The sequence below is a fragment of the Alligator sinensis genome, unplaced genomic scaffold (assembly GCF_000455745.1).
Source record: "Alligator sinensis unplaced genomic scaffold, ASM45574v1 scaffold166_1, whole genome shotgun sequence".
Classification (NCBI taxonomy): domain Eukaryota; kingdom Metazoa; phylum Chordata; order Crocodylia; family Alligatoridae; genus Alligator; species Alligator sinensis.
In genome coordinates this window covers 323,941-336,740 of record NW_005842098.1, presented here as the reverse complement: position 1 = coordinate 336,740, position 12,800 = coordinate 323,941, and the positions used below count along the sequence as shown (strand labels likewise).

Here is a 12,800-nt window from a genome sequence, read left to right as displayed (position 1 = left end):
GTAGGGCAATTGGCTAGTTACCTCAGATGTCTGTACGTGAAAATGCACAGTCTGGGAAACAAGCAGCCAGAATTGGAAGTCCTCTCACAGTCATAGAACTGTCATGATTAAAATAACAGAGACTTGGTGGAATAGCTCACATCATTGAGGTACTGTCACGGACAGGTATGACCTGTTCAGGAAGGGCAGGCAGGAGAGAAGAGGCAGAGTTATGCTTTATGCAGAATAGCGGTATGATTGCTCAGGGCTCCAGTGTGAAACTCGAGATAAGCCTGTTAAAAGCATCAGGGTTAGGGTCAGAGGGCTGAGCGAAAAGGATGATGTTGTGGTGCGTATCTGCTATAGATGGAGATCTACCTAAATCATGGTGAGACAGAGGGTTTTTCCTGGCCTGCTCGCAGCATGCAGAACTGATTTCACAAGCATTACATGGTGCCCCCACCCCTCAGTGCTGATGTGGCAGAGAGTCTGGTGGGGAGGAGGGACAAGTGGGCAACTGCCTTCTCTGCTGCTTTTCATGCCACCCTACCAGCCAGTGTTTTCCCTTCCTGGCAGCAAGGACTACTGGCTCCCAGTGGGGAACCAGCATTTTATTTTTATTAAGGGTTTTTTGTTGTTGATTTCATGGACAATCCTGGATTTTACCATTTCCACAAAACTGTGAATTAAGTAAGTTCCTAGATATAGACCACCAGACCCAGGATGATGAGGTGAATGAAGCCTTCTTCAAACAGCTAGTGGAAGTTTCTCTATATCACAGGCCCTGGTTCTCATAGAAAACTCTAATAACCCTGACATCTGCTGGGAGGGCAGTACAGCAATGCACAGGCTATTCAGGAAGTTTTTGGAGGGTGTTGGGGACAACTTCCTGGAGCAAGTGTTGGGGAGGCCAGCTAGGGACCGTGCTCTTCTTGACCTGCTGCTCTCAACCAGCGAAGAATTGGTAGGGGATATAGAAGTGAATGGCAAATTAAACAGCAGTGACCACAAGATGATTGAGTTCAGGATTTTGAGGAAAAGGAAGAAAGAGCAGTAGAGTAAGGACCCTGGACATCAGAAAATCAGCCTTTGACTCACTCAGGGAATTGATGGGCAGGATGCCCTGGAAGGCCAGTCTGAGGGGGGAAAGGAGTCCAGGACAGCTGGTTGAATTTTAAAGAAACCTTACTGAGAGTCCAGGAACAAACCATCCTGATGTGCAGGAAGATTAGTAAGTATGGAAGAAGACCAGCTTGGTTTACAAGGAAAATCTTCAGTGAGCTAAAACGCAAAAAGGAAAGCTTACAAGAAGCAGAAACTTGGACAAATGACTAAGGAGTAGAAGAGTGTCGTTTGTGCATGCAGGGATGAAATGCTCAGGCTTGCAGCCAGCAAGGAACATGAAGGATATCAAGAAGGGTTTCCACAAATATATTGGTGACAAGAGGAAGATCAGGGAAAGTGTGCATCCCTTACAGAGGTTTTCAACCTTTTTAAAGGACTGTACCCCTTCTGGGTACACTTCTGGCAGTGGGGGTGGCAACGGCCGGACACAGAGTAGGGTAGGACTTGCACGTGGCAGCAGTGGTGGCGGCGCGGCTCCCCATTGCCGTGTCTGGCCAGCCAGGTGGTGCTTGTGTGGCCCTCAGAGGGGAGCCACTGCCCTTACTCCCTCTCTTCCCCCCCACCCCCCAATCCCTGTTCCTAGGAGGTGGTTGTACAGGGTGGTGGGTGGCAGTGCTCCATCCCCACCCACACATATCCTTTAGGCCCTTTCTAAGTACCCCCGGGGTATGCGTACCCCTCGTTGACAATCCCTGCCTTACTCAATGGGGGAGACAATCTAAAGACAGGTTATGTGGAAAAGGCTGAAGTACTCAATCCTTTTTTTTTACTTTAGTCTTCACAGGCATGGTCAGCTCCCAGACTACTGCATCTGGCAGCAGTTTGGGGAGGAGGTGAGCAGCCAACAGCGGCAAATGAACAGGTTAGGGAATGTTTAAAAAAGTTGGATATGTACAAATCCATGAGGCTGGATGTGATGCACCCAAGGGTGCTGAGGGAGTTGGCCAATGTGATTGCAGAGACAGTGGTCATTATCTTTGAAAACTTGTGTCGATTTGGAGAGGTCCCAGATGATTGGAAAAAGGCAAATAATAGTGCCCATCTTTAAGAAAGCGAAGATGGAGGATCGAGGGAACTAGGGACTAGTCAGCCTCACCTCAGTCCTGGAAAAATCATGGAACAGTCTCTCAAGGAATCCTCTAAGGATGTGGAAGGAGAACATGATTAGGAACAGTCAGCATGGATTCACTAAGGCCAAGTGATATCTGACAAACTTTGATGGCCTTCTATGCTGAGATAGCTGGCTCTGCGGATATGGGGAGAGCAATGGATGTGATATACCTTGATTTTAGCAAGGCTTTTGATACAGTCTCCCACAACATTCTCAGTGTCCAGTTGGCATCCAGTATCAAGTGGAGTGCCCCAGGAGTCAGTTCTGGGGCCAGTTTTGTTCCCATTCTGCATCAACAACCTGGAAGATGGGATGGGGACGCACTCTCGGCAAGTTTGCAGTGACTCCAAGCTGGGGAGAGTAGTGGATACACTGGAGGGTAGGGCTAGAATTCGGAGAGATCTCAACAAATTAGAGGATTGGACCAAAAGAAATCGCATGATAAGGACAAGTGCAAGTCGCGCACTTAGGACAGAACGATCCCATGCACCGGTACAGGTTGGGGATGAACTGGCTAACCAGCAGATCTGCAGAAAAGGACCTGGGGATTACAGTGGACAGTAAGCTGAGTATGAGCCAGGAGGGCACTCCCTTGGGGATGGAGTATGCTGAGCTGCACTAGTAGAAGCGTTGCAAGCAGATTGAGGGATGTGATTATTTCCCTCTATTCTGCACTGGTGAGGCCATATCTTAACTATTGTGTCAAGTTTTGGGCTCTTCACTTCAGAAAGGATGTAGAAAATTTGGACAGAGTCCAGCAGAGGGCAATGAAAATGGCTTGGGGGCTGGGAAACAGGGTTTAGTTTGGAGAAGAGAAAACTAAAGTGGGATTTAATACCAGCCTTCACCTACCTGAATGGTGATTACAAAGAGAATGGAGAGAGACTGTTCTCAGTGATGGCAGATGACAGAACAAGGAGCAATGGTCTTGCGTTGTAGCAAGGGAAGTTGAGGTTAGATATTAGGAAAAACTCACAAAGAGGGTAGTAACACTGGACCAGGCTACCCAGAGCGGTGACGGAATCTCCATCCTTGGAGGTTTTTAAGACTGGACTAGACAAAGCCTTGGCTAGGGTAATATAGTTGGGGGTGGTCATGCTTTGAGCAGGAGATTGGACTAATGACCTCCTCATGTCCCTTCCAACCCTAATTTTCTATGATTCTGTGATTTACTTGAGGACACTCCCTTGGGGATGGAGTATTTTACTAGTTCAGTACACATACTGGGCAAAGAAAAGATAATGTTGGGTGTGGAGACCTTCAGTAGTACAGATCCACCCTCATTTTGTTGTAAATGTATTGCCATATCTGTTGCTCTGAGGCACTCAGAGGTTGGGAGGGTTCCCAGCCAGTCTCTTGCCTGCTTGCTGCTCTTGTATTTCAGGCTGCTTGGGTCAGGGTGTTCTCAGAAGCAGTTTACTGTAAGCGGCCTCCTGGAGCTTGGGTACAACTCAGAAAGGAAGACTTGAATTTGTGTTTGGTGGCAAAAGCTCATATAGGTTTATTGTCTTTGAGGACAGCAACTAGTGGGTCTGAATAGCAATCAGCCCAGCTCAGCAAAACTGCCTAGACAAGGGTAAACAATAGGGTTGTGTGAAGCTTCGATTGCTGATTTGATTCTGCCCAACTTGGCGGCCAAATCTCCAAATTCAAATCGAATCAGGAGACCCATTAATCTCCCCGAATCAGATTGGAAGCCTCTGATTTGGTTCAGAGAGATTCGACAATTTGGCCATAGACACAGCTTGATATGGTCTTTTTTTTCTATGTACCTTAAGGTACCAGGCACAGCTCATAAATGCTGAGATGGTAGGATGGATGGAGCATCCCATGGGAGTGCAGGGGATTCCCCCGCATGCTGGACGATGGGCTCAGAAGTGGACCAGAAGTACTTCCAGTCCACTTCTGGGTCCACTGCTGAGTGCACATGGGACCTCCCCACCCTACCCCCTTCCTCCATCCGCCCCACCATCTTGGCATTCCGGAGCCGCACCTAGTACCTTGAGGTATGTAGAAAAAGCATAAAGCTGTGTCTGTGGCTGGATCGCTGATTCTCCAAATTGGCATCGAATCTTCAGATTCGGCTGAATCAAATCGGGACAGCGATCCAAATCGGTGAATTGAATCGCTGTCCCCCCGAATCGGGCCGAATCTGAATTGAATACTGCCTGCTTCGCACATCCCTAGTAACCAACTCGTTATGTGCGCAGGCACCCACTCCCCGCAAGTCACTAGAAAAGGGTGCTTCTCACACCCTTGTATTTGTCACCTAGATGCCTTCACTCTGCGCGAACTCTTCTCTTTCTCTATGTCAAGGTGTCCCTTTTTTACTTGTTTCTTTTCCAAATCCAGATACCTGCAGCTCATTTCTTACCAGCTGCAGCTTCCCTTATTCCCAGGTCGGGCATCTAGAACTCGTTCTGCTGAGTTTGGGCTTTTCTAGTTCACTCCCTTACTGAATTTGAGTATCTTCAGACTGCTGAGTACGATTTGCTTCTTGTTATCTCTTCTTTAGCAAGCTTTAACTTTTCATTCCCCAATTTGTTTAAGCTATTTCTTACTTTGAAATAGCATTTTCACTTACTGCATCTTTTATCAGGCCATCTAGCAGTGTCTTAGCTTAACTATAGGTTAGCATAACTGTGACTGAAGCTTGTACAGCATCCATAGGTAGAACATAAAAATGTTCCTGATTTCCTGTTCAATTTCAGAAATTAATGCGTCTTCCCCCCCCCGCCCCAAATTGCTTATTCCTACCATCAGTAACAGGTTTCTTGTGACTAGTGATATAGAATATGAGCCCCAGAAAAAAGAGGATGGGGCAGAGACTAGAGTTTTTTTAAGAAAATGTTAATGCATCAAAAGGAAAAAAAGATGAGAAGAAAGAAATGGAAGAGCCTCCTTTAAAAAGAGATTTGGAGTAGAAGTCTAAGACACTGCTGCTTCTGAGCTGCATCTCAGCCCCTCCTTTCTGGGCTTTATCTATGACCATTCTGTTCTTGACCAGTCATGTTGACTAACTAATAGAATCATCATGTTGATTAACTAATATCATCTCTGAAGTTTCTGACTTTATCCTTGGATCATTTCTACTTCTTTGAGACTTGATTTAAATTAACCATAGTACTGCTGAGACTACTGTTTTGTTGAATGTAGTCTATTGTTGACTTTTGAACAACACCAAACACAAGGTCAGTCAAATCAACCTTGGGACAGATGTCTCTGGAGGAGACACTTTATAAACCCTCAAAACAGTCCTGCTTTGGGGGTGGATTTGTTATAATGTGTAGCCTGAAAAATAGGATTTACCATGAGAGATTAAAGTATTTCAAATCGTGTGTGTGTGTGTAAGGGAGGAGGGGAAGAGGTTATTTGACTTCTTACCGACCTGCACCAGCAGAAATATTTGATGGTAGAGGGCTCTTTAATGTAGCAAATAAAGTTCCAGTCCAGCAAGGTCCATGGAGTTGGACTTTAGTTGAGCAGATAGGTTCATACATTCAAGTCAGTTAATTTGTTAACTGCCCAGTGAGAAGCCATGCAGGATGGATCTGGTGTATGGGGCTCAACAAGTTTGACACTCTTGCCTTGAATCAATCATCCTGCCTTGCAGATAAAGCAATTTACCAATGACAGCCAAACTGTTAGCCAGTTGTAAACTACTGATTTTCTCTACACAGGAGTTTGAAGTCCTTTTGTATTTAAAAGGATATAATTTATGTGTACTTCTACATAAATTGAGTGTGCATATGGTAGAAAACTTCAAGGTATTTTCCTCCATGCAGAAAATCCTGCAGCTAAATGTAGTAACTTCAAACTTGCTATCCCTAATGCAGATTTGTATTTGAATTGGAAAGAGCTGACTAGCTAAAAATCATTAGGCAGCTAGAGAATCACTTCTGAGTCCTGTTTAGATTTTTAATCTAAACAAGCTCCACATTCCATTGAAAATTAAAATGTGTACTGTTTTTTTGTATGTCCTAAAAAAGGGACTTAAGCTCTATATTCTTACTATGTAGGAGATAGTAAGGATACTCAGTGCAGTCCTTACCAATAAGGAAATAAACACAATGAAAGCAAGTCTGGGTTAAATTTAACAGTTTGAAATCTTTGTTTTGTTGCAAATTACGCATTTTTCTTGTTGCACAAATACATCATCATAACACAGTGATTCTCACTCTGTGTGTCACGACACCCAGGGGTGCATTGAGGTCTTTCCAAAGGCGCCATGGGGCGCCACACAATGTTAGCACTGTTATGTGTACAAACGGTTCACAAGATAAATCCAAAGTTTCAAAGAGGAATCCATAGTGTAAAAAGCATTCTGATCTTCTGTGATCTTTGCAACAGAAAATTCCTCTGTTTTCCCATGGTCAAAAAACAAGTGAAAAGTAAGAACTGACATTTTCTAAAGGTTATCTTGAGTCTAATGAGGGTGCCCTTGAGCCTGAAAAGGTTGAGAACCACTGTCACGAGGTAAACAAATAGTCACTGCGCTGCTAATGCTACAGGGGCAGCATTCATCCATCCCAGTAATAGATATTTCTGCCTGTGTTCGGGAGTGGCAAATGTTCAACTCACTTTCCAGCCCAGCAGTTAAGATGGGAATTTAAATTGCTCTGCTGTGGCACTGAAGTAATGCTTCTATAGCAACACTGACTTGTTTGCATTCTGTATCTTGGCTAATATTAATTTATATTTAATATCATGAATACAGTCGTATTTACAGGCAGTCCTCAACTTAAAACATTTTGAGTTACAACGTTTCACACTTACAACATTTATAAATTGACACCATTTCAACTTTATGACGTCAGTTTCGACTTTATAATGCTTGATCTGATGCGACACCACACTAGCGAGCAAGTTCGCTGCATCTCCCATTTCCCTGGAGGCCATCTATCCAAACTTCCTTGAACACTTTCTTTAAGAAAGCAGAAGAGACTCCAGGAAAACCTGCAGCCAAGACTCCTGAGAAGACTCCACCCAAGAACCCTTCAAAAAGTCCAGCAAAGTCACCTCAAAGAAGTCCTTCCAAATCAATATGATTGCTATTTGCACTATAAATACATTAATGTAGCTGTATTACTCCTCTATAATTGATTGAGTACAAAATTCTGGGGTATCGGGCCTTGGTTCAGGAACAAATCCCCCGTTTATAACATTGTTTCCTACGGGAAAATTGGTTCAGAGTTACGTTTCAACTTAAGACACGGTTTTCAGGAACCAATTGTGTCATAAGTCTGAGGACTGCCTATACCTGAATTCAACACTACTTTGAATTTAAGATGACTCCCCATGCCCCACCAATAATTAGATTCTATACATGGGAAATTATAACAAAACTTTAATTTTCTAGTTTTCCAGTATATAGAATCGAATTATTGGAGGGATTTATTTTAAATTCATCCTCCTGACTGCTGCAGTGGGGAAAGCACTGGTGTGGGGGTAGGCAACCTAAGCCCTGCCCCTTGTTTCTTCCCCACTACCTAGTGTCTCCCTCTTCCTGCTAGCTGCCTTCCCCACTTTCATTGCTTACTCTATGCAGAGGCTCTGGCCAACCTGAGGCATGGAGCACATGGTGGCTCTAGCCCCAGCCTGGTGGCAGCAGCAACTCAAACCCCTGGCTCAGGCTGGGCCTGGAACCAGAGCTAGAGCCATAGCAGCTCCCCTGTCATTGTGTGATCTCTCCCATGGTCTTCCCACCCCCAGCTCCAACACTATGCCCTCTCCCCTGTGCTTTCCCCACCCCCTCCTGCACTGCACTGTCTCCCCTGGGCCTCTCCCCCACCATGTGAGACACCACAGCCCTGGTCAGACAGCAGCTCTAGGCTTGGCATGGCCTGTACTTGAATTCAAGATGAGGCTTTTTTCCCCTCTCTCGTTGAATGTGGGGGGGGGGACCTTGTCTTGGATTTGAATATATATGGTAATAAGTTATGAATTCAACAAGAACAGGCTAAACATGCAGTAAGTGTGCAACATGGACATAACGCTATTAGTAACTAAAACTTTCATTTTCATGCAGTCTTTATAATGCATTAATTGTCTTATGTTTAACAGATTTTTATTTTTTTGGTCCGGGAATTCCCCAACTTCAGTTTTATTTAGCCCCTTCTAAAGATATTGCCATGTTTATGATATTTTAAACCAACTCAAAAATGTTAAATGAATGATCAGGCTGTGCTTAATAACAGGATAACTTTAAACTGTTTAGTAAGTTGAAAATTTAAATAAAAGTTGGCAATTGCTAGTTAGGAATAGAAACATAAAACCCCCTTTCCCTCTGTACCTTAGGGTTTCAAACATCATCTGAATATATATTCATTTACAAAAAAAATGAGAGGGGGTTTATTTAGCAAAGAATTACATCCAGTACCTTCTCCTTTCATGCACATCAAAAAGCAAAATAAGATGCAAGATGGGTAACCATTTAAATTTTACTTTAACCTTCTTATCACTTGATTGCATTTCAGATTTAACTTTTAAGAAAATCTAGTGGTTTCTTGGCTTTTTAAAGAAATGGAGAAGTTAGTGTTAAAAGGCTTGTACTGTATTGTGCTGTGCTTGTTTTGTTCACAAGGTTACATACCTCCTACTCAACCACCTGATGCTCTTCTTTCCTTCCTCAGATGGTTTTGTACAAATGTACACTACAAGATGCAAGGCTCTTTAGTCATAGTATAGGTTGTGTATGAGGCTTCCCATTTTAATTGTTATTTACTAATAAGTGTAAATAAATTTAAAAAGTTTTTTTTCTCTTGTGTTTTCAGAAGAGACAGAGGAGAAAGGAAAAGAAAAGGATCAGGATAAAGAGGGAGAAAAGGAAGATCATAAAGAAGAAGAGAGACATTCAGAAAAAAGTATGTAGACTCAAAACTTTTATAAGCAGTTTTTGATAAATAGTTTAGATGGTCTAAACTATTTATGGATAAACAGTTTAGTTAATTAAAAAAAAACTTACGTAGTACCACAGTCAAAAAACAAGATGTACTATATGCAAAGAATGTAGAGGAGACAAAAAACTTCGGGATACGTTGGTTAAGCTTTTACAAAATCAATTTTTGTTTCATATGCTAAATTGACTCCCTTAATCCTAATTTTCTCCCTTTTTACAAATCTCAGTTTTCCCTCCTCTCTTGGTGTTTATACAGATCAATTACCTGTAGATCAGGGGTGGGCAGTTATTTCAGTTGGCAGGCCACTTAATGAGTTTTGGTGAGCTGTTGAGGGCCACACAGTCTTTCAAAAGTTATTTTAACAAACTGTAGATAAGACAAACATATACTAAAAATCAAACATCTGCTAGAGCACATTTTAATTTTTATTTCAAAAAATAGTTTTTGCCCTTTATAGGTTTCCCTCAATTTATGCAGTACATGTGTTCCTGGAGAACACCACATAAATCGAATTTGCATAAAGCAAACTTACTTTCTGTAATGTAAGAAATAGGGATAGTTTCCGCTGTCAAGGCCGGCTGGGGAAGTGCAGACAAGCGGAGCCCCAGGTGGTATGGGGCGCAGCACTCCCCCCAGCCTCGGCTGCAGTGGCCCCCAGGGCTCTGCCTGTCCCCACTCACCTCAGCTTCTGCTGCAGCTGTCCTGGGAGCGGCCAGTGCCTGCTCCCTGTAGTCGCTGGGCTGCACCGTGCAGGCAGCTGGCGCCAGCAGCGACCAGGGCGGCTGCAGCCAGGGCTGGGGTGGAGGTGGGTAGAGCACCAGGAAGAGCCCGGAGCTCCTGAGCCTGCAGCAGCTGCTGGCCCCAGCTTACTCTCATCTGGCTGCAGGTGGCTTCCCCCCCCTGCTGCAGCCCTCGGAGCGTCCACCGCTCCCAGGGCTGCAGCAGGGATGGGCAGCCGCCTGCGTCCAGACGAGCAGGCTGGGACCAGCCCAAGGGTCTGCAGCAGGTGCTGGTCCAAGTCTTCTGCAGCTGCCAGCCCCATCCTGCTGTTGTCCGGCTGCAGGTGGCTGCCTGCCCCTGCTGCGGCCCAGGGATCGGTGGATGCTGCCTGCTTGCAGCCGCTGGGCTGTGCCATGCCTCAAACCCTTAGATGCACTGGAGCCCAGCAGCTGCAAGCAGGCGGTATCCGCTGCTCCCAGGGCTGCTCCTGCAGCCATGGGCAACTGCCTGCAGCCGGATGAGAGCAGCATGGGGCCAGCGGCCGCTGCAGGCTCAGGGCTCCAGGGACTTGCCGCCACTCGGCCCGTCTCCACCCCAGCCCCAGCTGCCGCACCCCTCAGAGCTGCCTACACCAGGGCACGGTGCAGCCCAGCAGCTACAGAGAGCTGGCATCGGCTGCTCCCAGACAGCTGGAGCTGGGGTAACTGGGGACAGGCAGAGCCCAGGGGTGTTCAGGGCCCGGTGCAGCCCGATAGCTGCCAGCAGCTGGTGCTGGCAGCTCCCGGAGCTGCTGCAGCCGGGGCTGGGGTGAGTGCCACGTCCCGCACTGCCCAGGGCTCCGTTTGTCCACATGCACACTCACCCCAGCTGGCCCTGGGAGCAGCCGACAGGAGAACCTATCCCTATTTCTTACATTACTATATAAAGTAGGTTTGCTTTATGTGAATTCGATTTATGCAGCATGCTCCAGGCCTATGCCGATCGCATATATACAAATTTACCTCACATGTAACGAGTTTTGGGTACAAAAGGGTCACCGCATAAGAGTGAATTCACATAAATCGAATCCGCATAAATCGAGGCAAACCTGTATTTGTGTGTTTTTGATTAGTGTATATATAGAGAGAGCCGATTGTATAATAGCTCAAAAAATCTTACTCTTGTATATTTTGTGGGGGAGTGGCACAGCAGGGGCAGGAGCAGGAGGAGGAACCGCAGAAGGCAGGGGGAACCGAGTAGTACCCAGGCAGCTGCACCTGGAGCAGCCTCGCCAGGAAGCTGTGCATGCTGATCGGGGCCGGGTCTAGGAGCACAGCACAGGCCGCCCTGGGTTGGGGTGGGTAGGACATGGCCACCTGCAGAGTGTTACAGGGGCAGCCACAAGACAGATGCAATTAATTGTTGGGTGCCCACCCATGAGGCGGATCCAAGCAGTTGGCAGGCTGGATCCAGTCCATGGGCCGTATTTTGCCTTCCCCTGCTATAGATGCTTAGCATAGCCTTCCTAGTTTCTAATTTAGCCAGGCTATGTTTGTTTGTATTTACATCATTAGAGGGTGTTGTTCCAGGACAGAAAGGCTGCAAAGGGACTTTTTTTGTAGGGAGCCCTGCCACTCTCCATCTTTGTGTACAGGTGTCAGTGAATTTCCTCTGTCTTAGTTTCAGTTGTTTTCCTTCATCCAAGAAATGGTGCCACAAGTTTGCAAACTAGCAGTGATCATTAAGATCAAGTCATCATTCAGTCAAAGTTTGTAGGGGCCTGCATAAAACTTGGTCTTGGAGCCTACGAGGGCTCATATTCAAGTAGGTGGGATAAAAGGCAAAAGTTTTTTTGGCTAACTGATTTTTAGGGAAAGGTATTTTTCAGAAGTTGCATTATTATTTTAAGGAGCGTTCTTGAGAAATGAGGGAAGGCTGGTTTTAAAGAAGCAAGCGGAAAGGGAAGAATGGTGCTAGAATGATCTTCCTATTTAAGGAACAGTTTGAAAAGTTCTGAATATTCAGGATGGCCAGGCATGTTCTTCTTACTTTATTTTAATTTACCAAGGAGTGGTGCACTTCTCAGAATGTTAAAGGTTAAAAGGTTGCTTTTTTAGTTTCATAGTTGTTTGGGGCTGGAAGGGACCTTACAGATCATTGGGTCCAGCCCCCCTGTACTTCGGCAGGAAAGCATGCTGGCTCAGATGACCCCAGTGAGATGGGTATCAGGACACTTTTTGAAGATTGCCAGGGTTAGGTGGCTGTACCACCTCTGGGGGGACCCTGTTCCAAACCCTTGGTAGTCGACTTGTAAAGAATTTTTTTCTTATGTCTAGTCTGAAGCAGTCTTCAATCAGCTTGTGCCCATTATTTCTAGTCCTCTCCTGGGGGACCTTGGTGAAAAGTTCCTCCCCCAGGCCCTGATGTACGCCCTTGATATACTTATAGGTGACCACCACGTCCCCTCTGAGTCTTCTCTTCTCCAGGCTGAATAGTCCCAAGTCTTTCAGCCTTTTCTTGTATGACCTGGTCTCTAGGCCTCTAATCATGCGTGTGGCCCTCCTTTGAACTCTCTTGAGGTTCTCCGCATCCTTCTTGAAGAGTGGTGCCCAGAACTGGATGCAGAACTCCAGCTGCGGTCTCACCCAAGGCTGAGTAGAGTGGGAGGATGACATCCTTAGTCTTGCTTGAGATGCCTCGGTAGATGCATGCCAGCGTTTGATTAGCTCTGCCCGCTACAGCGTTGTGTTAGTGGCTCGTTCCTTTTGTTGTCTATCGTGACACCCAGGTCTCGTTCAGTTGTGGTGCTGGCTAGCGTATCACTGCCGAGCCTGTAAGTGTGTTGTGGATCATTTTTCCCCAGATGGAGCACTTTGCATTTCTCTGTATTAAATGACATCAAGTTGAGGTTTGCCCACTTCATGAGCTTGCCCAGGTCGGCCTGTATTGCCAACCTGTCTTTGAGTGCGACAGCGCTCCCCCATAGT

The 12,800-nt window shown here is 45.8% G+C and overlaps 1 protein-coding gene across 9 annotated transcripts in view; it reads left to right on the top strand.

Annotated features, from left to right (window-relative positions):
- Positions 1-12,800, top strand: part of ATF7IP (activating transcription factor 7 interacting protein) — a 159,032-nt gene that overhangs the window by 86,049 nt on the left and 60,183 nt on the right. For all 9 annotated transcript variants that reach the window (XM_014520217.2, XM_014520221.2, XM_025204800.1 and 6 more), the window contains one exon: positions 8,989-9,078. In XM_014520217.2, coding sequence (XP_014375703.1) covers positions 8,989-9,078 — 90 coding nt within the window. The remainder of the gene's footprint in view (positions 1-8,988; positions 9,079-12,800) is intronic.